This window comes from Brugia malayi, assembly GCF_000002995.4.
Source record: "Brugia malayi strain FR3 genome assembly, contig: Bm_v4_Chr4_scaffold_001, whole genome shotgun sequence".
NCBI lineage: Eukaryota > Metazoa > Nematoda > Chromadorea > Rhabditida > Onchocercidae > Brugia > Brugia malayi.
Genome location: NW_025062478.1, coordinates 5,044,436 through 5,068,579, shown reverse-complemented (window position 1 = coordinate 5,068,579; position 24,144 = coordinate 5,044,436). Strand labels below are relative to the sequence as shown.

The following is a 24,144-nucleotide window of genomic DNA, read 5'->3' as shown; positions in this document are numbered from 1 at the left end:
TAAAATTTTGTTTAGTTGCACTTATTCACTGCCATAATTAAAATTCCTTTCCTACAGTTATGATAATTCATTTTCTGAAATGTTTTAAATTAATATAGGAAATTTCTAGATTGTCAAAATAAGGACTTTAAAATATTGATCTAACTAATCCTTTTTTCAGAAAAATGGATTGTCATAACCATATCAACTATTATTTAATGATATCATTAAGTTATCGCTTTGTCGATTTGATCTGTTATATTTGAAACATCTAACTGACACTTATGGAATCAATTATGTGTCATTAATTAATAATAGATCTGTATGAGCGTAGTAAGTGATTCTTCCATTGGGTATCATTAAGCAGTATTAACCAGATCATCGCAATTTGATTATTCAAAAGAATTGAACTGATAAGTTCAACTTTGTGAATCCCAGAATCACAGTTTCATCAATTTCTCCTGTACTATTTCATTTTAGTAAAATTGAAGTTCGGGTATGCATATGAAGTTATCTGATAATGATTATTTATGTATATATGTATCTATAGTTTCAGATTTCTTATTGTATTTCAACGGCATATTTCTCTGTGTTCTGTACCACTATGATAACACGGACGGCGATACAGTAATGCCATAAGCAATAGCGTACAGTAATACCGTACTTTTAACAGGAAACTGTTATTCATGCAATTAACTGAACTGTTACTTCACATTTCAAATTTAAAACATAAATGAAACAATGAGAATAATAATTCCTAATAATTAAAAAAGTACGATTTTTATCCCTTCAATCAGTTAATGCTATATATGTTATATACCCAAGAATTCATAACAAAAATATCAATTCGGAAAATCTTTTCTAAATTATATAAATGTGAAGTTTATAAATACATTTTAATAAATAGATTTATCTTGCATTGCTCAATCAGTTGAATTTTATTAAGAAAGGAGCACGCAAAATTTTTGGAATCAAAATTTTTTGTGGGCGGGAGGAATCATTAACAGACGAAGCTTGAAATAGAGCTTTCTAGTCATGTTGAAGAAAAATCATTGGAATTTTTTGAGAAAACAAACGGTATCGGCCAACAAAAGTCACACCAGTGAAAGTTTTTCCTTTTATCATGAATGGATTCTGACATTTTCTTCCTCACCTTTGTTATTAGCAAACTGCTAACTTTCATCCGATAATTTAAAATGAATCATTTATTCGAATTCAAAAAATTTTAAATGGACTGTTTGCTCAATTTAATAATATTCATATTAAAAAAAACGGAAAAAGTAAATTTTTTAAAAAATGGAACTTTTTTAAAGATTTTATGAGATTGAAGTCGTATTCCATTTTAATTACGATAAAAATAGTAGTAATAGTAATGATATAGAGGAGAATTACTTAACTTCGCTTGTACGCATCCATTTTAATATTTTTTGCATTTGAATTTTATGAGGACTTAATTTGATTATCTAATTTTGAACACCAACTACAATTAAAGTCAACAGTTAAAATCGATATAAAAAAATTGTTTCTGCATAAGAGAGTCTCAGCCAAAGAGCCACTCTATAAAGTACAAACATAGTAATCAAAAATTTCTAGTCAAGTACTGCAAAACATATCAAATTGGTCAAGTTAATATGCTTAACACACAGAAAATAATATGCAAATTTTTGTAAGTATTTCTTCTTATCTCTTATCTTGTTTTCTCGTAGCTATTAAACGTTTTATGCATGTAAATGTTGTTAATAGTTGTATCTCATATCAATATTTCTGTGAATCCTTTTTTTTTTTTTTTTTTTTTTGAAAAATTCTTAAATCGACATTGTTAATGAAAACTTCATCAAAGAGAAACATCTGAACACAGATGAACTAAGTGAAAATTGCAAATGAACGCTTAGAGCAGTCTATGAATTAAAATAACCACAAATATACATCACAATGTTTAGGCTACTTATCTCCAAAAACGGCATATAGCATTGAATAAATCGCAAGACTAATTTTTTCCCCTGCTACTTCACCCAGATAGCGCCACGAAATGAAATTTGTCAAATTTGAAGACGTAACAACTCTAAAACTTCGATATAATATATAATATAAAACCAGAGCAAATAAGACTATCCAATTTGTAAATTTAGTTTTTCTTCTTCAAAGTAACGAAAAAATCAAGTTTGCACATATTCTATAAAATCGTCTGGTCAGGTTGTTTGATGGAAAATTTAGAATCCATTTAGCTATATGCACAAATCTACAATAAATTTGTTCAAAGATTATAAATTGTGAGTGTTTAAAACGATAAACAACTCATTCCTTCTGTAGAACAATTTATGCAAATCACAACAAATGAAACAATTAAATTAGCAAAGAACCCTCATGCTAATAATGCTACATTGAGACAGAAAAGAAAATACAAACACCTGAAACTATTTTATTTATAAGATATTGCAAAATAATAAACAATAACGAGTGACAGACAATAAAGAATATGATAAAATGAACAAAAAACAAACAATTCTGAAACCAAGATGAAAACGCAAATTGTTTACAAATGGAGAAGCACTAATCGAACCTAATAGATTGCGAAGAAAATGTAAGGGTATTCACACTTTCAACAAAAATTGTTAAATGAAGGTTTTCGAGCACTGGAAAAAGAAGTGAAATCATAGATGATTTGAAAATTTACCACACTGCACAAAAATGACATTAGAGCAAAAGCTCTGGAAAAAATCTGAATTCCTGCATTTGATTTAAGAATCAAAATAAAATATGAAGAGGCAGTGACTTTTAAATTTAATTCTCTCGGTGGTAGTCACAAATCAAGAATTTCTCCGTTATCAAAAACAAAAAAAAAAAGGAATCACAAAACATCGAACTGTGACGAGAACATTGTGATATTTGACCAAAGAAAAATTAATCATTAAGTATAATATCAGTATCCACAATATCCAGCGCTGTTTCCGCATCATCCAATAACTTTTCTACCGTATCACAAATGCGATAATAATCAGCTAAAGATTTCTCCTTAATTTTGAACAATCTTGTCGCAACATGTTCGGCTGAAAGGTTTCTAAGATACAATATACTTAACAAGTGCTATAGGTTCCTAAAACTGTAAGGACAACAGAACAAATTAAGGCTGTGTTAAACCACACTGCCATTTCTTATAAAATGACTTAAACACTGAGTTCATAAAAATATGCCTGAATCTATAAATTTCACGAAATTTCATACAGCAGATATACCTTTCAGAAAAAAAAAAAAAAATTCTGATATTTAAAGTAAAACTACCAACTTACATAATTAAGCAAGAAACATTTATTGCAAAGTTTGGCTGAAAGTGAAACGAAAGCACGAAATATAAGATGGCAGTTACCAAAAGTAAGCGACGAGTCAGAATCAACCATTGCTTGTTTCGTTGACAAATGTTCGACAGCTTGCGGTTTTTGTACTCCATTCATTTTCCTGAACGAGGTATTCGCAGATCTTGTTGCAGGAATTCCACAGCGGTATTTAGACGGTAGTACGACACCACTTGGTTCGGGGGAATAGATATCTCTTCGATGTCTTCCACGGCGACGAGTCGGCAACATATGTTCTTTTATCTCCGCAGATTCATTAGGTTCCGTATACTCCGAATCACTTTCAACTGTTTCCCTTAGGGTGGCTTCAAGTTTTGCACGAGCAGCAGCTCTTGTACGATTATACGAAATTTTATTCCCATTACGAGTTCCAACAAAAGTACCATTAGCCACAGGTGATGCTGTTAGTTGCACCACATTTGCATCCCTCAAAGCTTCACGTTTTGCTTTCAAACGTGCTCTAAAATATTTCTCGCAAGTCATGAAAGATAAGAATTCTACGTGTATCTTAACCATATTTCGTTATAACAGATAGTTTCCGTGGCGTCTATCAAAAAAAAAAAAATTGATGAAGACATGTTTTTCTGAAAAAACAAACTTCTCAGATTCTTTTGTTCTTGGTGTAATACAAATCACACGCTGAGCTTCTTGTTTCGTAATCGTGGTATTATTGACAAAGGCTGCTTCATAATTGTTACGCATTTGAATCTAAGAGATTATAATGAAAAATAATACAATTAAGATATACTTTAAAAAAAAAAATAATACAAGAATAATGAATACTAACCAAAACTTCATCATCCTGAGCAACAAGAGACTCACCAGTACGTGGAATCTAAAAATTCAATTTTCCATTAATTATAACAAAACCCATTATTCATGCAACATATGTAAACAATAAGATCACAATCAATCTTGCATATTAAAGCCTGGGATTCCTAGTCCCTTCATGTTATCCGTTAGAATTACTTTCAGAAGTATTGGCTATAACTCGCAATTACCATCACCTAAAGTATTTATTATCAATGAAAGAAACTTTTGATGGCTGCATCCAATTATATCTCCTCTTCACAGGTGGTTTATCCTGCCTTGTGAAATGCATCAAGTTAAAGAATTGCCACTTTGAATCCGGTGGATCGAAACCAGCAGCAATTGCTCTGTCATGTCTACGGCGTATCTGGTTATAGTAATCCATCATGTTCTTCCATGCTACCTTGATCATATCACCTACAAAGGACATTAGCAATAGAGTGCGAAAAAGAGTACTACATGAGTCAGAGATCGCTGATTTAATTTGGAAATGATTACTTCTAATATTTCATTTTGCCGCTGTTTCCTTTCAGTAAGATTTGTTGCAAGAACTACAGTTCCATTTTAAAGATTGAGATTCTTATTCATAAGCACGTTTCCAGTCACATCTTGAGCGTCTAGTTATCAAGATCCCAAATGTCCTTGAAAAACGGCTTAATTTTGAAGAATTCGTTGGAAGTGGCCATATTACTCAGAGCCTTTCCCCAACCAATTTCATACGACTCTGTCCCTGCATGTGTAAGAAGAGCCCAAAACGCGGGTGGCACGTCATGTCATATAATATTAGTTCACCGTAACACCGCAATTTTATATTACTACTGACTCAGAGATAAATTTACTTGCAATTATAATTTTCTTGTAGTATGAGTGGAAAATGCATAAAAGGCACTGCACAAAAATGCAATATTTAAAACAATTTATGCAACTAACTGGTAAAAACTAAATCATCATCACTCAGTTCATGGGCTATTTCTTCAAAAGCAAGCCAACGAGCAGGAATATCGTTATATCGAGGGTCAGTGACCTGGAAAAAAGATGCAGTTACAGTCTATATTCTTTGAAGCTATCAAGATATTGAAAACGAAAACATCATGAATTTCCAAAGTTATTAGCAAATGATATAACTTTTTTGTTTAAACTTACTTTCCAGATAAGCGGTCTTCTATATACTTCCTGAACAAGCAATGTTTTCTTTTCGTTATCCATGCCAAACATTGCCATCTTTAGATTTTAGTTTATTACTTTATATTAAACTATGCAAAAACAAAAGCCTGAAATGAAATGAACTGGCTACAAATGCGCAGACGGGGAGATCTATAACAGCTATAGGATCCTCAACATGTCATTAACATAGCCGTAGAATGACGAAATCTCAAGCATTCTAATGCACAGAAGGAGTGATAGCAGTAGACCAAAATACAATTGGTACTTTCTTTGATTGACGGCTATCGACTTTCCGAAGAATGCTACCGCCGCTGTCCAATCAACGATTAAGTTATCTCTAAATTCATCGATGAACGAACTCTGATTGCGCCTCTCACTCTCCTTTCACGAGACTCAGTTTGTACGAAGACTCAAGAATCCCACTAATCCCACTATACCACCACAACCTTAGCCAACTCTGCCACCTACTTCAAATCCCCATCTGGTACCATAAGCTAACGGGCGAGAGCTATAGCCCTCATCTCTCGCTCCCACGTGCCAAACCGCTCGCATACCTTAAAGCGCCAGAGTAAAATACGGCCCATGGTAGACCGCGACGCAATAAGACGATGGAGTGGAAGCAACAGTACAGGTAATGAGCCATGCTTAATTACTTAGGTTTTCATATACGATATGCATAGTGTAGTCGTTTGACTAGAGAACCCACTCGATTTAAAGATACGCACTTCTCAATATCAACAGCAAATGGCTTATGACCTGACATAGAACAGTATATCTACTAGAACAATTGTCTAGTGCGCTTATATGACTAGATATTCCATATGTCCATTATAATCCTTCAGCCAGTATCGACCATAACTTCTGGGTTGCAATCCTACTAATATCATTTGTAACTAAATCAATCCAAATCATTTGCTGCCTCATGTGGTTGAAAGAAGGTAAAGACATTTATATCAACATGCGCTCACAAAATTAATGCCAATTGCAACAAAAAACCACATTTCATATGTTCGAAGGATAAAGCATTATTCTGATACGTTTTCCCATCGCTTGTGGTGGGAGATTACGATGAAACTTAGCTCGCAGTGTGCCGCCATTACCATGCACGCGTATCAATTTTCCCCATATAGCACGGACTCGGCTCGGTTCTTTATTCGCCGACTGAAACACAAAATTTACTAGTTGGGCTTGTATCATTGATGCAAATATGGCAAAACAGAACTATAAGACAAACAGATAAAGATGTATAACCATCACAAACAGAAAGGATGGATCATTATATAATAAAAAATGAAAAATAAAAAAAACATTATGGAAAAAAGGGAAAGAACAAGTGGTAAGAAAATGACACTAAAAATGCGTGACATAGATGACCGTCTGTAAAAAATATCTTCCTTCCCTTCCCTTTTATGAGGAAAAAGTAATAAACAAGTGCATAGAACTGGCGTACTACTGATATCGAGATATGCAGATCTAATCGACAAATGCAATGAATACACTTACCCTGATCTTGTTACGCGCCTTGTAAACGTATAGTGCACGTTTACCAACATACCACTGGGCATCATTCTTGTTATAGACACCATCCAACTTTAGCAGGGCTGTATGCTCGTGCTGATTTCGCTGTGAACGTTTGTAACCTGCGAATACAGCTTTAACATAAAGACGACCAGCGGGATTTGGACCATGCTGCCTAGCTTCGCCAACAGTTTTTGCCATAACTGAAAGACATTTCATTCAACCAGTGTATTGCTTTTTTAGGTAAGCATTAAATTAATAAGAACTTCATACTGTATTAGTTGCATTCAATACGCCCTACACAAGTGGAAACCATTTACAACTCAATCAAAAATACCAACCTTAAAATTTCTAGCATATAAAAATGAAGAAAAATTATTAATGTATAAATAAGATTAGCGACTTTAAAAAGAATTCAATGTTGCTACTCTTTCCAACCATTTATGTCAGTGAAATTCAAAGAAACAATTTTTAAATACACAATGGCAGAGAATTGCTCAAAAAACATAACAATACAATTACCAAAAACACACAAAAATACTTCTTAGACAAAAACAGTAAATAAATTAGTGAAGGAAGCAATTAGTCCCAATATCTGAAAAAAATTAAAAATGAGGAAAGGAACTTAATTTTTAGGGAAGAAACTCAAAAGTATATCAAAAAAACATTCATCTTTGCAATCCATGACATAGCATGGTATCACAGAAACAGTTATAAATTTCAGTGTAGAGGAAACACATCGCCGGAAGAATATCAAAGAAATACAAACAGTAAAATAAAACAGTACGGTACCATCAATTGAACCCTTCAAACTGTAGTAACCTTTAAAAAAGAAGTCAGCAATGCGGAACATTTTAATAAATGGTGGTTAGTGCCTAAAAGAATTATTCTCCATAAAGCAGAAATTTTAAACATAGCTATAAAACTTAAAAAACTAATGAAGCGGTATGAAAAAATAAAATTCTTGACACCAAATAAAATCGAAATATCATATATCCTTACTGACAAAAAATGGAAAAACAAAAGTTCTCAATAGTTTAATATGAGATGAAAGACAGCTAACAATAAAATAACCACTGAGAAGTTGCAACCCTAAACAGTTTTCTAGTTTGATGTAAAACTCAGATCAGAGTTTCTTTCTAATCAGTCCAGATTTACACACAAATTAGTCGGTGATGCTTATATATATATATATATATATATAATTCTTCGACTAATGAAAAGTGTAAGAAAAAAGAGATAACAATATCATCCAAAGCCAGCTAATGTTTCAAAGAGCTAAGTTAAAGCTTCAATGATCTCATCTTATCCGCACAACTACTGAAAACGAGCTTGTATTAACCAATCTACACAATGATGCATTAGTAGTTATTTGCTTTAATTAATATAGGCATAAATGTATTATCATTTCACACTTAGGAGTTTAATAAAATCTTAATTTAATATCAGTAAGATTATTTATTGCCGCCAAAACCATCCCTTTACCAAACCCCCAATCCCTTGTTGACTCGCATCCTGTTTATCCTGCTTTGATTTGGCTCCTTTTTTTATCTTTTCATTGCTTTGCGATGTGCCCTTCTTCTCGAATCCATAAGACGCGATCTTCAATTCTAAATCCGGCATCTGGAAAAATATGTTTTTCTTGGAAGACAGTGAAGACCATGAACAATTATCAAGTTTAACAAAAATTGGGGAAATTCAAGATCAGTCATTTTTTAATATCACTAAAAATGGTACAAATAACAACGAAACACTAACCTTTATATGATTCAGGGCTAAGTCAAAGAACATGGGTTTGTTCGGCATTGGAATGAATGAAGGAGGCACTGATATTATGCGAATATTTTGCTCTGTTTTATGCAAGTCTTTGAGTGTGATTTTACGAAATTCGTCCAAAGTATCAATGATAGGCTAAAATACGTAATGAAAATTATTTAAAAATCTTTTATTCCTAAAAACACTCGCCGATGTACGAAGTATAGGAAAGCTCACCAAAAGTTATGAATAAAACCACATAGATCGTACTTCAATATTAAAAGAACCATTTAAGAGAAAGCCTAAAGAATAGCAACAAAAATGAAGTCAAAATCGGAAGTATCAGTTTTAAATTCAACAAAAAACTCACTTTATTATCGGAATTTTCTTGTTTTTCATCCCATTTATTGCCACCTGCAGCTTCAGCAAGACGATTTGCTTGAGTAGAAAATTTTGATGCTGTTATTTGTTCATGCAAATTCTTCACATCAATCTTAAATTGATCAATTATAATTAAAAGTATCCATAGGAATTAGAATGAACTGTTTTCAATAAAAGTTACTGAACTAAGCTTTAGAGCAAGATAATAATGACTTCTTTTTCTACGATGAAAGGATTTCCTTCCGCGTTTTTTAGCAACAGTGAAGTGTTCGAAGCTCGATCTACAGCCCGATCGTATAAAACATTAGCTTCATTCCACTTTGCTAAAGCTGCATGTGCCTCAGCCAAACAGAAGCATCTAAACGAAAAAAAAAAAAAAAAATGCTAATATTGCACGGAAATGACCAACACAAGCCATTCATATTATAAAAAACTCTTATATTCGCAAAAGTACCTCGTTTTAAGAGAAAACGAATAATACATGTTTTATCTGGAAACGAGTACGTTGAAAGGAACACAAAACTACCACCACCCTGAATAAAGTTAAGAAATGAATAAAGCTATATAAGTTTCAGTAACATGAAGACATCTCGAGAGTGAAAGTTTAGAGAATACAATGTAAAAGTAATAAATCAGTGGGTGAAGAATAAAGTGATATGAACACTGACATGATGATCAGGATCAAACAAATGAAGCTAGACATCCTGAAAATTTATAAAAAAAAAATGAATTCAACTATGGAAACAAAAAACCTGAGTGCTCGATAATATTCTGCTTTCGCTTTGTATGCTAGTTCCAAATCTTTATTTTTTGCAACACCTGGCAGTTGCAAAATTAAACAACTGTTTTCAATCACTGTATCGCATAAACGAATCAGATCCTGTGGTTTGATTTTCTTTTCGGTCTGTGTCCTAAAAAGAAGAACCGATAATAACATATTACAAGTAAACATTTGTAAAAATGCACTGCAAAATCTGATGTTATTCAGACATCTTTAAAGCATGACTTTACAATATGGAAGATGAATGAAATACTCTTTCATTTAGTCAAAAGATCTTAGTAAGATTATTAGATTTCAAACAGTTTACTTTGTATGTGTAATGATCATGACGTAACGTTCAATAGTTCTTTTGAGACGCATAAATTCCAGATAAATAATAGTTAGCCGATTCGGAAACTGTTCGTCACCAATGTGAGTTTCATTATCAACTAATTTCTTCTGTTCCTCATTCAATACTTGTATTACATCGCGGATATTGCTTAACAACTGATCATAAAGAGTCATCTAAAAAGTCATTTCATGTATACAGCTTAATATTTATGAATGTATATTTTCCGAAAATAATTCATTTTAAAAATACATTAATTATAAAAGCATATAGTGAATAAGCAAGAAAACACATCAAACTACAAAACAAATCTTTGATTGATAAGGAATGTGACTCAGTGACTTTAAATCAGTTAAAATTACTGGATCACTTTGATTTCAATTTTATCGACAAATTTACTACGTTTGGTGACAGTATCAATTAAAAAAGTCTTATAGGTTTTAATAGTTATTTATAAAGAATTTGATCATCACTGGTATCATGGGTTGGACTCCCACAACACCAAAATCTATTTAATGATTCCCCACAAGTGGAATTAGATGATTCCCCACAAGTGGAATTAGATGCATAATACAGCTAATTTCATATTGTTGCTGAAACTATTAACACTTACGAGACGTAACTCTAATACCCTCAATGAGAAAAAAAAAGACACCACAAACTAGTTTTTTTCTTTTTTCAAAAATCTTTTTCAAACTATATATATGGAGTGAATAACTAGTAATATTAGTAATATTAAACTGTGGAACAAAAAATAACCTTATCTTCATGAATTGTTGTTTGTACAAGCTCGTGGTCAAACTGCTCAAGAGCTTGTAAAAGGTTTCTGACATTATCATTCGTTACAGGAACTTTTTCATTACCCCACTCAATATCCTTTATACAATGCACGACGGCTTTTGTACGTAACTCCGCTATTAGTTTCTGAAAATGTGTAACTAAATGAACAGGCAAAAACAATAAAAATTAGATTATGAAATGTTTAGTTATTCAACAAAGAATCAATTTTGTTGCTCTTGAATACGGAAGAATTCTAGTAAATTTTAACTAACATCAAAGTCTTCTTGTAAAACACCTTCCTCCTCACTCAGTTGTAGTCTCATATTGATCATCTCAGACATTGCAGCATCACAACTAGCATCGTCACCACAATTGAACTCACAATAGCGCATTTGCGGCTGTATTTCTCGACACCTAAAAAACAGTTACGAGAAAAATGAAAATAATTATAATGAACTTATAACAGATTAATTCTGACACACATCCAAAAAAGCTCACCTTACTTTGTAGAGTTCCACTAAATTAGGTAGCTTCACAACTGTAGCAAGTTTTTCATATATTTTTCTGAAATAATTGATAGTTCAACAACCACATCAAGCCGAAATTAATCTTGAAAACCAATCCAACATTAATAATCAACTGCAAGAGTTCAGTTAATAAAGGATAAAACCTGCTAATTAGATGGAAAATAATTATAAAATTGAGAAAATTTTCCAATATTTATTACGAAAAGATTACTTAGCTGTTCTGAAACATTCCAAAGCTCCTTTCCACTCCTTCAATTCAAAACGAAGACAACCATGCATCCATGAATTATATGCCTGCGATTCTAGTCTTGTCACTGCGTCTACCTTAAATATTGTTATTTCTTATCATCTCTTACAATCATTCTAGACAAGTCGTACCATTTTATACTAACGTATCCTGCGCCAGCTTATCGCAAAAAAGCCACAAAACATTTCGAAATATAAAAAACGAACATTTTCACAACTTTTGATGATATTTTCGAGATTCGATGCATGCTTTACCGCTCTTCGTAGTTTTCCAATCATATGAAAACGTTTTCTTGAATGTGCGTCTTCACCAGCTTCTTGTTTTAGTTGAATTGCATACGACCAATTTCTTTCAGCATCAAAAACTGCTACTTGGAGAAACCTAACTTTGATTTTATTATTAATCACAAAAATGTGTTTTCATCATTATAATAAATACTTATATGAAATATGCAAAAACATTGCTATACTTTTCTTCAGTGATAACATTAAATGTCAGCTTTCTTGGAATGAATTTTGCAGCGTGCTTCGGAACGCCTTTATGTACATGGGTGAACCCAAGTGATTTTCGAATCCTCCGAACACGACGCGCACAGTAACCTCTGAAACAATGAAAAAGTTAATTTGACAAATATTTCTCCTATTGCCTTTAGCAGCATAGTGTTAGACGCTACTGTAAATATATCATTTTGAGAAATGGAGTTTTCCCACAGTTTTACGAATTTATTAAACATACATAAGAGATGCTTTTAATTTGAGATAATGAAGATTGACAGGAATTGATTTCTATCTAGAAAGGTTTTAACTTTAAGTCCTTGCCAATAAGAATTAGCGGTATAAGGTCACACTTAAATGACAAGTTAATTTGAACAAAAATAACAAACCGATATCTCTGATAATCTCCATGACGTAATCCATGCTTCTGCTGTGCATCCTTAATTAACTGCAGAATAGATAGAGTTGAAAAAGACGTTAATATAACATCTTTCTGATGTTCAGTAGGCACCATTTAAATCTGAAATATTAGACAGAGTTGAAAAAGACGTTAATATAACATCTTTCTGATGTTCAGTAGCCACCATTTAAATCTGAAATATTTTTGTGACATAACAGAGAATTTTAGAAAGAGTAGTGTCCAACTCAAACAATATCATTCATGACAAGTTAATCTGAAGAACAAAAATAACAAACCGACATCTCTGATAATCTCCACTACTACTACTGTTAACATTGCTGCTAATAATTATATTGATAATAGTTATTCTGCAAACTCAATTCTGTTCCAATCCCGTATTTCTCTTCTCCTCTCTCATTGCAAGAAGAATTAGATCAAGAACGTTAAGAACCCCACCTTTACCCAACTGAAACCTAAAACACTCAAGTGGGACATACTTTTCACACACGGCCAGTGTTTAATAATTACGGTCCCTTAGCAGTTCGGTAAATTCTGGTGTGGAGTGCTTCAAACTGTTTTGTCTTTCAGCGGTTTCGGGGGTGGGAGTTGGCTTGCAATCGCATCGTGACGACTAGATCTATGCCCTTGAGTTTTGCAAGTTTTCTCGGCTTGACTTTTGACACAGCATTCTTTCTGAAATGGTTTTCATTTGATGTAATAGTGTGAGAGGTAGCAATTCGAATGTTGCCACAATAACCGAGAGAAGTCTGTGTTGCAGCTTTTGTAAAATTATCGTTTATTTTGGAATTCATTAAGAGTAATTTCCTGTGAAGCTCTTTCAGGTTGCTTACTTCCACTAATCCTATCATTTCTATTTAATGTAACTGTCACTTTCGTAAGCTGTAAAAACTTATGTAATTTATGATAATTCATCTAGATAACGGATATGTAAAAAGTCTCACAACACAGATCAGAAACCTTACGTACTCTTTGTGAGGAAGGCAATAACTGTTTCTTACTTTATATTTAATTCTCCATGTAACCATAGCTCTTAGTCTTGAAAAAACTAAAAAAAAATAAGAGAAAAGAAATACGGTTGTAAAAACTTCCGATCTCCCTTTATAATTTTGTGTCTACAAAACTGGTGGAAGTTATGAGTGTTCTAAATCTCTTTATAAATGCTAGAAAGAAAACTTAACATTAGTAGCATCAGCTGGCATAGCAGTGAAATAATGGTCCAACATTTTGTCTTTGACCACTTCACTAATGATCGTCTATTTTTCAGGTTTATTTGTGGTGAATTTTTTTTGTAACTGTACTGCGTTTTATTCAGGGTAATGGCTACGTAAGTTTTAACTTTGATTAGTTTTACTTTTTATTCGTCTACGATTAATTTTAGTTTTTAGTCATCTACAGGGGCAGTATAGTTAAGCATAGATATTTTAGGTTAGCAAAACCTCGATCCGAAATGACCCAAGAAGAGTTAGCAGCTAAAGAACAGGAGGAATTCAACGTTGGTCCACTTTCTGTGCTTACGCAGTCAGTAAAAAATAACGCACAAGTCCTGATTAACTGTAGAAACAACAAGAAATTGCTTGGTCGTGTTAAAGCATTCGACAGGTCTGTCATTTATTATTATTTGTTGTGATCCAATTATATTATATATGCTAACAGTATCGTAGTTTACGTTGTTATCATGTGTATACTCTAATTATTTTTCATGAAGATGGTCGTTTTCGACTGAAATATGTAAAATACAGTATATTGTTTTACTTATGCGGAATACAAAGTAATGATTTTCTTTCCAGGCATTGTAATATGGTTCTGGAAAATGTTAAAGAAATGTGGACAGAATTGCCAAAGACGGGAAAAGGAAAGAAGAAAGCAAAACCTGTTGCAAAGGATCGCTTTATTACGAAAATGTTCCTGCGCGGTGATTCCGTTATCATTATACTGAAAAATCCAGCAGTTGCAGTTTCAGAATCTACTTAATGAGATAACAAAATCTGTATGTTTTGTGAAGAATCGGAAAAGTGCAACTTCCCTTTTTGAGCTTTTTCCACATCATTTTTTTATTTACTGTTATGTTTGGTCTTGAAATATATATTTTGAAGTATTGATTATATCCCTTACTAGTTACAAACGCATTTAATACAACCTACCATTCATTAAAGCACCGAAGTATTCTCTTGCATCTTTTTCGATCGATAGAGAACATAATTTCGTAGTTTTTGACTTCAGATTCTTTGAATGTATACGTTTCGGAATTTTAAGCTGGTAAAATAAGGGAGATTTTTTTTTTTTGGCTATGAATTTTGCAGTAACTGTCTAGTAGTGGCACTCAATCGTTCATTCTAAATGTGAAAACTACTCCGGAAGAAAATAGTCGCCTTGAATAGAAAAACGCAACTTTGTTGCTTATATAAAGTCACAAATTTTCCTGACCATTAGCTAACTCGAAACAAATACTTGAGAATATCTGAGCCTCCAAGAAGTCCAATACACACTCCCAATGTGATAGCTAAGTATTTTATGATGACACTTTATCACTCACCAGAATTACACTTGACTCTTATCAGTATTAAAAATACAAAGGTCTCTAGTACTGTTATAGTCCTAATGCTGTAGAGATCTCGCCATTCTCCAAAAGATGTGACAAAAGAAAGCTTCGAAAAATTTGGGTTTATTAAATCAAAAGATATTTTTACATCCTGCTGAAACATGTTTATAATTCTAAACAGCCTTTTCAAAAATATATCAGAAGTATAAAGAAATCTAATTCAGTGAACTTCTGGTGATAAGTTTGGGAAGCATCCGAAATGTGCAATCACGAAGTTTATAAAATCATGATTATAAACTACTTGGTGAGATAACAAAAACAGTTAAATATTTTGATGACAAAGGAAGCATACTCCGAAGCTACTCACAGAAGCAAAACAGAAAGAGGGAAGTTTTTTTCACAAAAACTTTTTTTAACAAATATAGGAAAGCACAAAGAAGAATAAAGAATTCATACGCGAAAAAGGATTTCAACGAAAGCCATTAAGGGCCATCAGATTGGAAGTTACCCTAGCAATATATTTTAATAATTCAAACTGCAGAAGCTTCGAGCCTGAAGTGCTTAAACATGATATAACGAAACATCACTTCCCACATAATAGAATATGACTGGAAGAAAGGGAAATATAAATTATGCAAGCGATAATGAGCTGAGCAGAAATATATACATGAAGAATGAAAAAAGCCATTAACATTAGTACGTTTAAGAAAGTCATTAACAAAAACTTCTATTCATCCCAGTTAATCCATCCATCACTTTTGCTAGATGAGTTATTTGAACCAGCTTTCGGCGTCCGCGGGTCGTCTTCATCATGCAATTCCTTAAAGCAGCAGGTGTAAAGTTAAGATTGAAAAGAAAAAAAGTTTGCTGAGTGATATAAGTACCGATATGACGTCGCTTCATTATACATATATTAATAAATGGAATGGTTGTGATATGCCTGTATATCAACATTTGTACTGGAACACAGGCTCCAACTTTCGTCCATTGCTGATCGTCTATCTGGGCTGTTCTGATTTTGTGTCCGATCTGCATTTACATCAAGACAACTCTCGACACTATCAGAACCTACAAGATTTAAAATAAAAAGCAAGTGAGGAAACCTAACTAATCTACTACTTTTTTATTCAGATACGTTGAAACCGAGCCTAATCTCATATCAAAAGAATAAGCACTATTCGAGAATAGTTTTACCAAAACAATAAACAAGTTAAGCAAAAAAATAAGACTTTACTAACACCTTTGATTTTACTTATATTACTTCACCTGAAAAAAGTTGCTTCAGTGTATATTGAAAAATTACTTCTCTGCAAAACTTTTATACATTTTAGTAACAATATAACAATCTATTAATTAAGAAACTAACACAAATTTCTTGTTTCGAAATCTGTCGACTTTTGCTCCTGTAGCGTTTCATTTTCATCATTTTGTAGCAGCCGTCTTTCAGCGTCCACTTTACATCGAATTAGTAATTCCATCTGATGAATTCTATAGAAGTACCTCGCCCAAAAAACCACATTTTCAATTTCTTCAGGTACCTTAATTATATATATTAGTTCTCTCAGTTACTTCACTTCATTACGACGAGCACGTTGTGGATCATTTTGAATCCAAGGGTATGACAAAACTATTCAAAACTGTTAGGAACAGGAAATATCTTCTGATAATTACCATTTCTTGGTATAAGGCCCTTACTCGAGGACAATTAGCAAGCAAAGCATTGATTTCGTTGTCATATTCAGTTAACTTGAAATCATCGCACCACATTTTGAATAATTCCTTATCACCTTCCGGAATTTTCATGTATGTATCTGGATTCGTTTGAATTTCATACAGGACATGCTGCAAATTGGTAACCTGATAAAAGATAAAATAATAAGTTGTATTAAATGCATTGAAATTTATAGATATGTATTTATAAATTTATAAATCATAAATCACTGTTCAATTGGAAACTTATTTTCGTTTTAGCTTTTACGAGGTACCAAAAGGCAAGCTAAATGTCATGGCACGTGTAGTAGTGTTAAATACGCTAGAGAAATTGCTTATAACAATGGATGCTTAAGATTTTGGATAAAAATTTCATTACTGTCGAATTTTTATAAAGTTAAAGGTTCTCGAAAATTACATGAGGCAAATCGCTTCTGCTTATAGGTTTTATATGTGAATAAATGCTTTCTGTGAATTCATCTTCGTCCTCAACCGTATTTTCTTGCGCAATATTTCTCATTGTATCAACTATTGCTTTGATCCACGAATTGTCTGTTATCGTAGGCATTGAAGGTAGCCTTGGTGTCCATCCAGCATATGTGGAGCTAGATTTTTTGATCTAAAGAAAACTATTTCATAATGGAGTAAAACTGACGACCAGATTGAGAATTCATTTCAAAATTATCTATTAGTGAGCAACCTTCCAATAATACGCATTATAAATTTTTTCTTTTTTTTTGTAACATTTGCAACCGTAGCAACGGAGAAAATATTTACTAGACGGATAAACAAAAAAAAAAAAGATGATTCAATTGAGCAAACTTACTTCAATTGACACAGAAAAAAGTCATGAATTCTTTTACCAGACCTAATTACTTTCCGAACTTTAATCTTGAACTTTACAGTGATCTCGTCTACAACTAAAAACACACTTCATTTGCATTATTTTCCATTCTTTTACTCTCCTCTTTATGCTGCTTATCATATTCTTCCAAGCTCATAATTTGCTGCAAATTGTACGCTTGCTGTTTGACGCTTTCAACAGTAGTATTTGCCAAAGCGCTTGCTTCACTGGCTACAACATCGCTGAACTCAGTCAGGTCTTTTTTGACCAATTCGAAGGTTGTATAGGTCTGAAATTAAACCCTCTAATCAAAAAATAACCTCCCGTCCTCCCCCCCTCCAATCATATCAGTGTTTTATAAAAAAGTAGTTTTCTCAGATTCTTCCGTAATCTCTAATCTTATATCCAGTAGTACTGGTGCCTATATATAATGTTAGGGCTCGAGAACACGATTACAATAAAAAGCCTAACTTGTAATTTCTCGGTCAAATAAAAAACGGAGATGTGGGAAAAATGTACTAGTTGTGATTTACTTGTCGATTCATTAAAACTTTAATTTAGCACAACGGTAATGCAAAATCAGCATTAAAAATTTCATTAAAAAAAAAAAAAATTTCTCTGATTATTTATAAAATCTACCAATATAGGATAATCAATGAATCTCGTACTACTCACCTTCTTCCCGACAGGACAGGAAGTACCACAGCATGAATGAAATCAAATAAACAAAATACCTCACCTTTTCTTTAGCGGATCGGAACCAAGCTGAACCCGTGGTAACCCACCCTTGGAATGCATCCACATTTCTTCCCACTTCTTCTTTCTTATCATTAATGGGTTGTTTGTCCTTTGCTACAGTTTCCACTTCTGCTTCATTCTCAGTACTCTTCATTTTACCATACTAAAACTCACTTTCAAAAATTAAACTGAACTAGAAGATCACAAACAGAACTAAAAACCAATTGCGCCCAATAAGTTAATTCCAATTTATGTAATGCTCCGTACTAAAATCATCTGCAAAACCCAACAAATCACTCCATAGAATAATATCAATAGATAAGAGCCATCTTGTTTTCGAATAAATCGCTAAACACGGCCATTCCATGAAACTTATTATCCTAAGAAAAAACGAGTCTTTTGTTTTAAATTTTGTTTTGTAATTGAGCATTAAAAGTGCCCTCACATATATTAGCCTATAAAATAACCTGACTTTATCTGATTTCTCAACTGTCCACTATTGTATTTCAGGAAAAGTCCTTCGCAACAATCAGTTCAGCATTATTCTTAACTTTTCGCAGCAACATACCTAATCATTTCTATTGCAGCATGGTTATTTACTGTGACATCAAATATGATAACATATTCTTGAACTAGAATACTGATCTCTCACAATTTTTATCATTATTAAACATAGCTAACTGTCATCTCACCTGTTCCTACAATTATCGCATCAGTTCGTACAAGTTTGGCTATATTGTACTCACTTGGTTAAATCTTATTTTGAAATTTAATTGTTGAATCCTTTACTTCAGCAAATAGTTAATTTACTCTGAAATGTCCTTGCTCATTATAACCATTTTATAACTCATTATAATTCCATCCCATCGAAATTATAGTCATATGGTAGTACCATCTTATCCACTGGTTTGACTTCATTGTTTTCTATTCCTTAATGAGAAATGGAAGCATGAATATATATGTTAAGATATAAATTATATAATGTTATCTATCAGTCATAAGCTTCAATTTAAAGCTAATCAACTTGTTTGATTTGAAAAAATTGAAATTTAGTTTAAATCAGATTAGTGTTTTTCTGATGATTGAACCGGATATCTATCAATTCGCTTTTTCAAGTTATTTCAACAAAAGAGTATTGTAACAATTCGGATCCTGAGATAGACTATAGATATGACTCGATAATTAGCATTATTGTAATAGGTTATGTAGTTGATTCAAGAAATGAAATAAAAAATCTCACATATTATGTTCTGTACATCTGTCGAAAGGTCAAATTTTTGCTAAAATTGTTACAAAGAAGATCGAATGGCTCCCGCCTTTTTAGCCACAATTGGACCAAAAAAGTTTAGTATGGTATAAATTCTGTGAAGATAGGTGACGAGCAAACATTGCAGATTTCTGATTAGAGTTATTTTAATAGATTATACGTCGGTTTTCGGTGGAATACAATTTTGTTTGGTTTTTTACTTTTTTACATTCACTTGTTTTGTTACTGTTGGTTTTTGTTGATTTTCTGAGTTTGGATATTTTTCATTTTTGTATAAGCCAAAAAGTTTGAGAAATAATTCGAGGCGGAAACTAGCTAAATAAAACTCAGATGCGTTTACTCTTTTTTGCGTTCCGAAATTTGTTTATTAGTGTAACGTTAGACTGAAATTAAAAAATAAGAGTTTAGATCAATAAATTTTATCACTTCTATCCTACATAGCTAAAACGCCTAGGATCATCTATAAATATGTGAACTGTTACAGAGATATTATGATGAATGGCCAAACTATCATCAAAGTAGCAAAATTCCGAGGAGAGTACAAAGGGCAAAAACGATCAATGTGGGATTGGTCAGGAAGAGTCATAGCAGTTTGCTGTATGTACATATCCTTTGTAAATTTATGCACTAATTTATCAGAATTTAGGAGATCTGTTCCGATCTAAGCATCTTTTTTCTTCTCATACATGCGATATTTAAGACAGCCAAAATCAAAAAAGCTTTGAAGAAATTCTTCGGATGGATAATTTTCCAAGAACGAAATGACATGTTTGTTGAACTAATGAATAAACGCCTTCATTTATCGGATCATCAAAGCCATTAACGGCAAGCAATAATAATTTGCTGAAAAAAGAAAAAAAAAAAAGTGCAACTAGACAATCAATAAAGGTAGCTTAGATCTGGGAAATTTCATTGAAAATCCTAATTTCTATCTAATTAATACTCGTGTATTCTTCATTCTCGGATTTTCAGTTTTATGAAGGTCGATTTGTGTAGCTTTTTGTTGTTAAGCTTTTTTTTTTGTCTTGACAGTTATCCTTTCGAATATATTATGCTTCAAGCTTTCTCAGAAAATTGAAAACTGAAAACACCGTTATCCGTTATTCTGTGAATATTTAGTATGAGCAAAAAGATAAAAAAGTTCAATAATAAGTGAAAAGAAAACAAATGCTAATCGGTTGATCAGTCAGAGTTATAATTAAATATGAAAAGTAATGTTTCCCGTTACAGCCATTGTTAATGTTATAAAATCCAACAGCCATCATTAATGGCATACTCCAATTGCATAATAACCATTCTTGTTTCTTATTTATTTCATAGGCTTATATAGCTCATCAAAATATGCTAAATCTGCCACCTTATATAAATCAGTATTTTTTAGCCAGTGAAGATGTACTGAAGGAAACAAAACTGTTCCAAATGAATAATCACTCCTTTCTTCTACAACTAAAATTACGAAATCTGTGCACCTACTGTATCATCTATACTTTTATTACGTACTTTTACTACATTTCAGCAGCAAATAATGTTGTTTAAAAACCCATCAAGTATTCATTCAGCTAGTTGTTGAGCAACTAAACTGATTCAATTCATCATTTCTCTTCATAAAAGCATCAATCGTAAATTATTATGATATGTGTGAATAACTACAGTCTCAAATAATTCTCATTTCATGCAAAATTCACTTTGCACTTCAAGATGTTTTCAAGAAAAAAAAACGGATCCATCCTTTTGCGGTAACACTATTTCAATAAAATAATCGATTTTGAATTCTACCAGCAATAGCTAAAACTTATGTTTTCGTTTTATCTTTTCTGTTTTGTCATATCATGTTTCCATATCACCTGATAACTCTAATTCTCCGTAATTTTGATTTATACCAGCAGAATCATTTGGAGTATCTATAACTTCCTCAATACCTTGTCTTATGAATGTTCGTAAAGAAGAGCGTAATGAAGTCTTCCTAATTTATTGTTCAAAATAGCATTTGGTTTTGCTAAATGAAATTTATGATAGGCCAAGAGAAGATAGAACCCATAATAGCTTCCATTGGCTGTCAAGCATAACTTTTCCTTTTCATTTTAGAATCATTACATTTTGAATGGCTCATTTTTGTTTTATCCCTCTTTCATCATCTCAAAAATTCAATTTTACTTGAACTACTACATTTCGTATTTCTTTCTCATTTCCTATATCACAGACTCTGCTGTTATCTAGAAATTCGCAGTCTTTCAGTTGTATCAGTCATGAGAGCTTCCAAATTTCGTTATTGTGAATTAAATTTCCAAATTTGAATTTAGATTAATTGTTATATCAAATTTAAATAAAAATGCAATGGAATTTGCTAAAAAAAAAAAAAAAAAAACTACCTGTTGCTTCTTTGCTTCTGAATTAACGTACTAATTTTCAGTGGATTTGCGCCACATTTTCGGGAATCTGTTAAAAAAAATCAAAAGGATAGTCACATCTACATTTACATTAACACCCTTACACCAGAAGAATAATGTTGACACTAGAAGATATTACTCACAGGTATTGTGTTTTGCTTTGGGATTATTTTCAAATGTCTCCTATGATTATTCTCTCTCAAATCCCAGATAACCAGGAAATTTTGGGCAAGAAAAGGAAAAAGTTCATTTTTTTTCAGTCTTTTTAAATTCATTCTAATAAAATTACATATTAAGGATAATAGTCTTAACCATCCAAGAGTTGGAACAGCAAATATCCAAGACAACACTGTCATAGAGAATGAAATATCTGCAGGTGAAATAATCAAAACGAAAGTTCAGGCTTCCAGTAGATTGTCTGATAGTGGTAATGTCATGGAAGTAAGTTATACGTTACATAGGTAATGCAAATTATGAAGATTGCAAAATAAAACAAAGTGAATTCTGAACATAAATATTCAATTAAAACCAATTATTGAACATATTTGCAGTGGTCAACCGTTGTGATTCATCACGAAGAAGTGGTTAACAAGCATTTAGAGGATAGTTTGGACGATTTCACCCTCGATGATAACTATTTTGAAGATAGCTGGGGTCTTCTACACTCAAACTTATTGCTTACAACTTACAACTTGCATCAAGCGAATACATTTATGTCCACTGTAAGCATCTCATGTACTGAAAGGCAACTCATAGACCCATTTAGTTTTTGACCTTCCACATGTTTTTTTTCTTATTTTTTTCAGTCTTTGAGAGTTGCAGCTGCATACGACATTTGTGGGGAAATGTGGAAACAATCTACGTATATGTGGGAAACAGTGCATCTTGAAGGTAAACTTATAGGATGCACTTAGGTAATAAGAATATGCTGATGAAAAAGTTAAGAATTTAAATGGAGTAAAAACTAACGGTATTTCAAACATCCATAAATAAGTTACGTACGGCACGATAATAATTCCTCTACCATAAGTTCAATAAATAACATCGGGAATATTTAGTAATCGTAGGACCCAATACACATTTGTGATTTAAATGGAGTTAAAATTCTTGAAAACAATAGCGCATCAGTGTATATCGATCCACGCCTTAGATAGTGGCAGCGAAACAGAGGAGGAGGAAGAGGAGGAGGAGTACCGTTCATCGGAGGAATGTAGTACGCTGGATCAAACCGATCATAACATGAACGGTAGGTATCGTTTTAATAGGTTCATTAATTTCCTTGTAACTTATTCAATAATTATCCCGTTATTTATTGCTTTTTTCAGAATTTAGCTTCTCTAATAGCTTCTTCGAGAACAGCTGCACATCTGTTCTCGAATGATGGATGCATGATAGCCAGACTATCTGTGATTTGTCTTCAGAATATTTCATATCGTAATTGTAAATAACGCCTGTTAGCTTTGTTAATTCATGCTTAGATGAAATTAAAATACTTAGGTAGCATATATGAAAGCTTGAGCTTGAAAAAAATTGACAGATAAGCTTAAGATTCTAATCGTTTGCCGCTATTCAGTAATCATATGTAAAGATATTCATGTGTTTTAACATGTTCACAAGTTGTGAATTGTGAAAATTAAATAGAAAGATAAAACTTTTGAAGTACACTTAAACACCAAATATTAGCATTTCTTCCTCTTCATCAGATGACACCGTTTTGCTATACTTTTGCAATAGTGTCACAAAGTTCTACATATCATGCTTATCAAACACAACTTCATTGCGGTGATTTATTTTATTAATAAATTATCGGAGAACGACGCAACGTTTCACAATCCCAAAAATATCCAAGAAGTAAGAAATACGGATCGCAGGAGTTATATTCGAGCATTACCACAAGTACAATCTATGGACAATAAGGCGGCACTTGCTCACGGTTGATTCTTCTTAATGTGGAGAACTGTTTTTATAGAAAGCTCGCTTGCACTAGAATTTCTTCAGTAACCTAAATATTATACTAAAGTAAATCAGGATGCTAAAAAAACTGAACATTTGACTTAGTTCCTAATGAGGAAAATATGAAGCATCCAATTATGCAAAAAACTAAACTAGCATAGCATCTCATAT

The 24,144-nt window shown here is 32.5% G+C and overlaps 6 protein-coding genes across 7 annotated transcripts; 2 read left to right on the top strand and 4 right to left on the bottom strand.

Annotated features, from left to right (window-relative positions):
• Window positions 1–2,880: 2,880 nt before the first annotated feature.
• Bm495 (Uncharacterized protein) lies at window positions 2,881–5,360 on the bottom strand (the record flags this gene model as incomplete). 2 transcript variants are annotated; one of them, XM_043081669.1, is made up of 7 exons in its annotated part: window positions 2,881–3,026; window positions 3,344–3,789; window positions 3,928–4,037; window positions 4,117–4,164; window positions 4,366–4,556; window positions 5,070–5,163; window positions 5,283–5,360. In XM_043081669.1, the coding sequence occupies 7 exons, from the start codon at window positions 5,358–5,360 to the stop codon at window positions 2,881–2,883; spliced, it is 1,113 nt and encodes a 370-aa protein (XP_042937603.1). The 2 variants fall into 2 exon arrangements, with proteins under 2 accessions (XP_042937603.1, XP_042937604.1); XM_043081670.1 differs by lacking the exons at window positions 5,070–5,163; window positions 5,283–5,360 and having other exon boundaries at window positions 4,366–4,551.
• Window positions 5,361–6,305: 945 nt separating this feature from the next.
• Bma-rpl-33.1 (Uncharacterized protein) lies at window positions 6,306–7,022 on the bottom strand (the record flags this gene model as incomplete). Its single annotated transcript, XM_001902015.2, has 2 exons — window positions 6,306–6,464; window positions 6,807–7,022. The coding sequence occupies 2 exons, from the start codon at window positions 7,020–7,022 to the stop codon at window positions 6,306–6,308; spliced, it is 375 nt and encodes a 124-aa protein (XP_001902050.1).
• Window positions 7,023–8,279: 1,257 nt separating this feature from the next.
• Bma-srpa-68 (Uncharacterized protein) lies at window positions 8,280–12,628 on the bottom strand (the record flags this gene model as incomplete). Its single annotated transcript, XM_001902016.2, has 13 exons — window positions 8,280–8,444; window positions 8,580–8,732; window positions 8,947–9,069; window positions 9,171–9,315; window positions 9,710–9,868; window positions 10,046–10,242; window positions 10,826–10,990; window positions 11,119–11,260; window positions 11,345–11,410; window positions 11,585–11,697; window positions 11,827–12,001; window positions 12,090–12,221; window positions 12,504–12,628. 13 exons carry the CDS (start codon window positions 12,626–12,628, stop codon window positions 8,280–8,282), a joined length of 1,860 nt encoding a protein of 619 aa, XP_001902051.2.
• Window positions 12,629–13,851: 1,223 nt separating this feature from the next.
• Bma-snr-4 (Uncharacterized protein) lies at window positions 13,852–14,506 on the top strand (the record flags this gene model as incomplete). The annotated part of the gene is made up of 3 exons (XM_001902017.2): window positions 13,852–13,859; window positions 13,961–14,134; window positions 14,323–14,506. The coding sequence occupies 3 exons, from the start codon at window positions 13,852–13,854 to the stop codon at window positions 14,504–14,506; spliced, it is 366 nt and encodes a 121-aa protein (XP_001902052.1).
• A 1,295-nt stretch (window positions 14,507–15,801) lies between these two features.
• Bm7210 (Uncharacterized protein) lies at window positions 15,802–18,520 on the bottom strand (the record flags this gene model as incomplete). The annotated part of the gene is made up of 7 exons (XM_043081668.1): window positions 15,802–15,894; window positions 16,015–16,142; window positions 16,441–16,612; window positions 16,746–16,916; window positions 17,203–17,403; window positions 17,717–17,917; window positions 18,368–18,520. 7 exons carry the CDS (start codon window positions 18,518–18,520, stop codon window positions 15,802–15,804), a joined length of 1,119 nt encoding a protein of 372 aa, XP_042937602.1.
• A 1,604-nt stretch (window positions 18,521–20,124) lies between these two features.
• On the top strand, window positions 20,125–23,958 carry Bm10016 (Uncharacterized protein; the record flags this gene model as incomplete). The annotated part of the gene is made up of 7 exons (XM_043081667.1): window positions 20,125–20,230; window positions 22,044–22,165; window positions 22,318–22,461; window positions 22,572–22,742; window positions 22,827–22,911; window positions 23,171–23,270; window positions 23,892–23,958. 7 exons carry the CDS (start codon window positions 20,125–20,127, stop codon window positions 23,956–23,958), a joined length of 795 nt encoding a protein of 264 aa, XP_042937601.1.
• Between the last annotated feature and the right edge of the window lie 186 nt (window positions 23,959–24,144).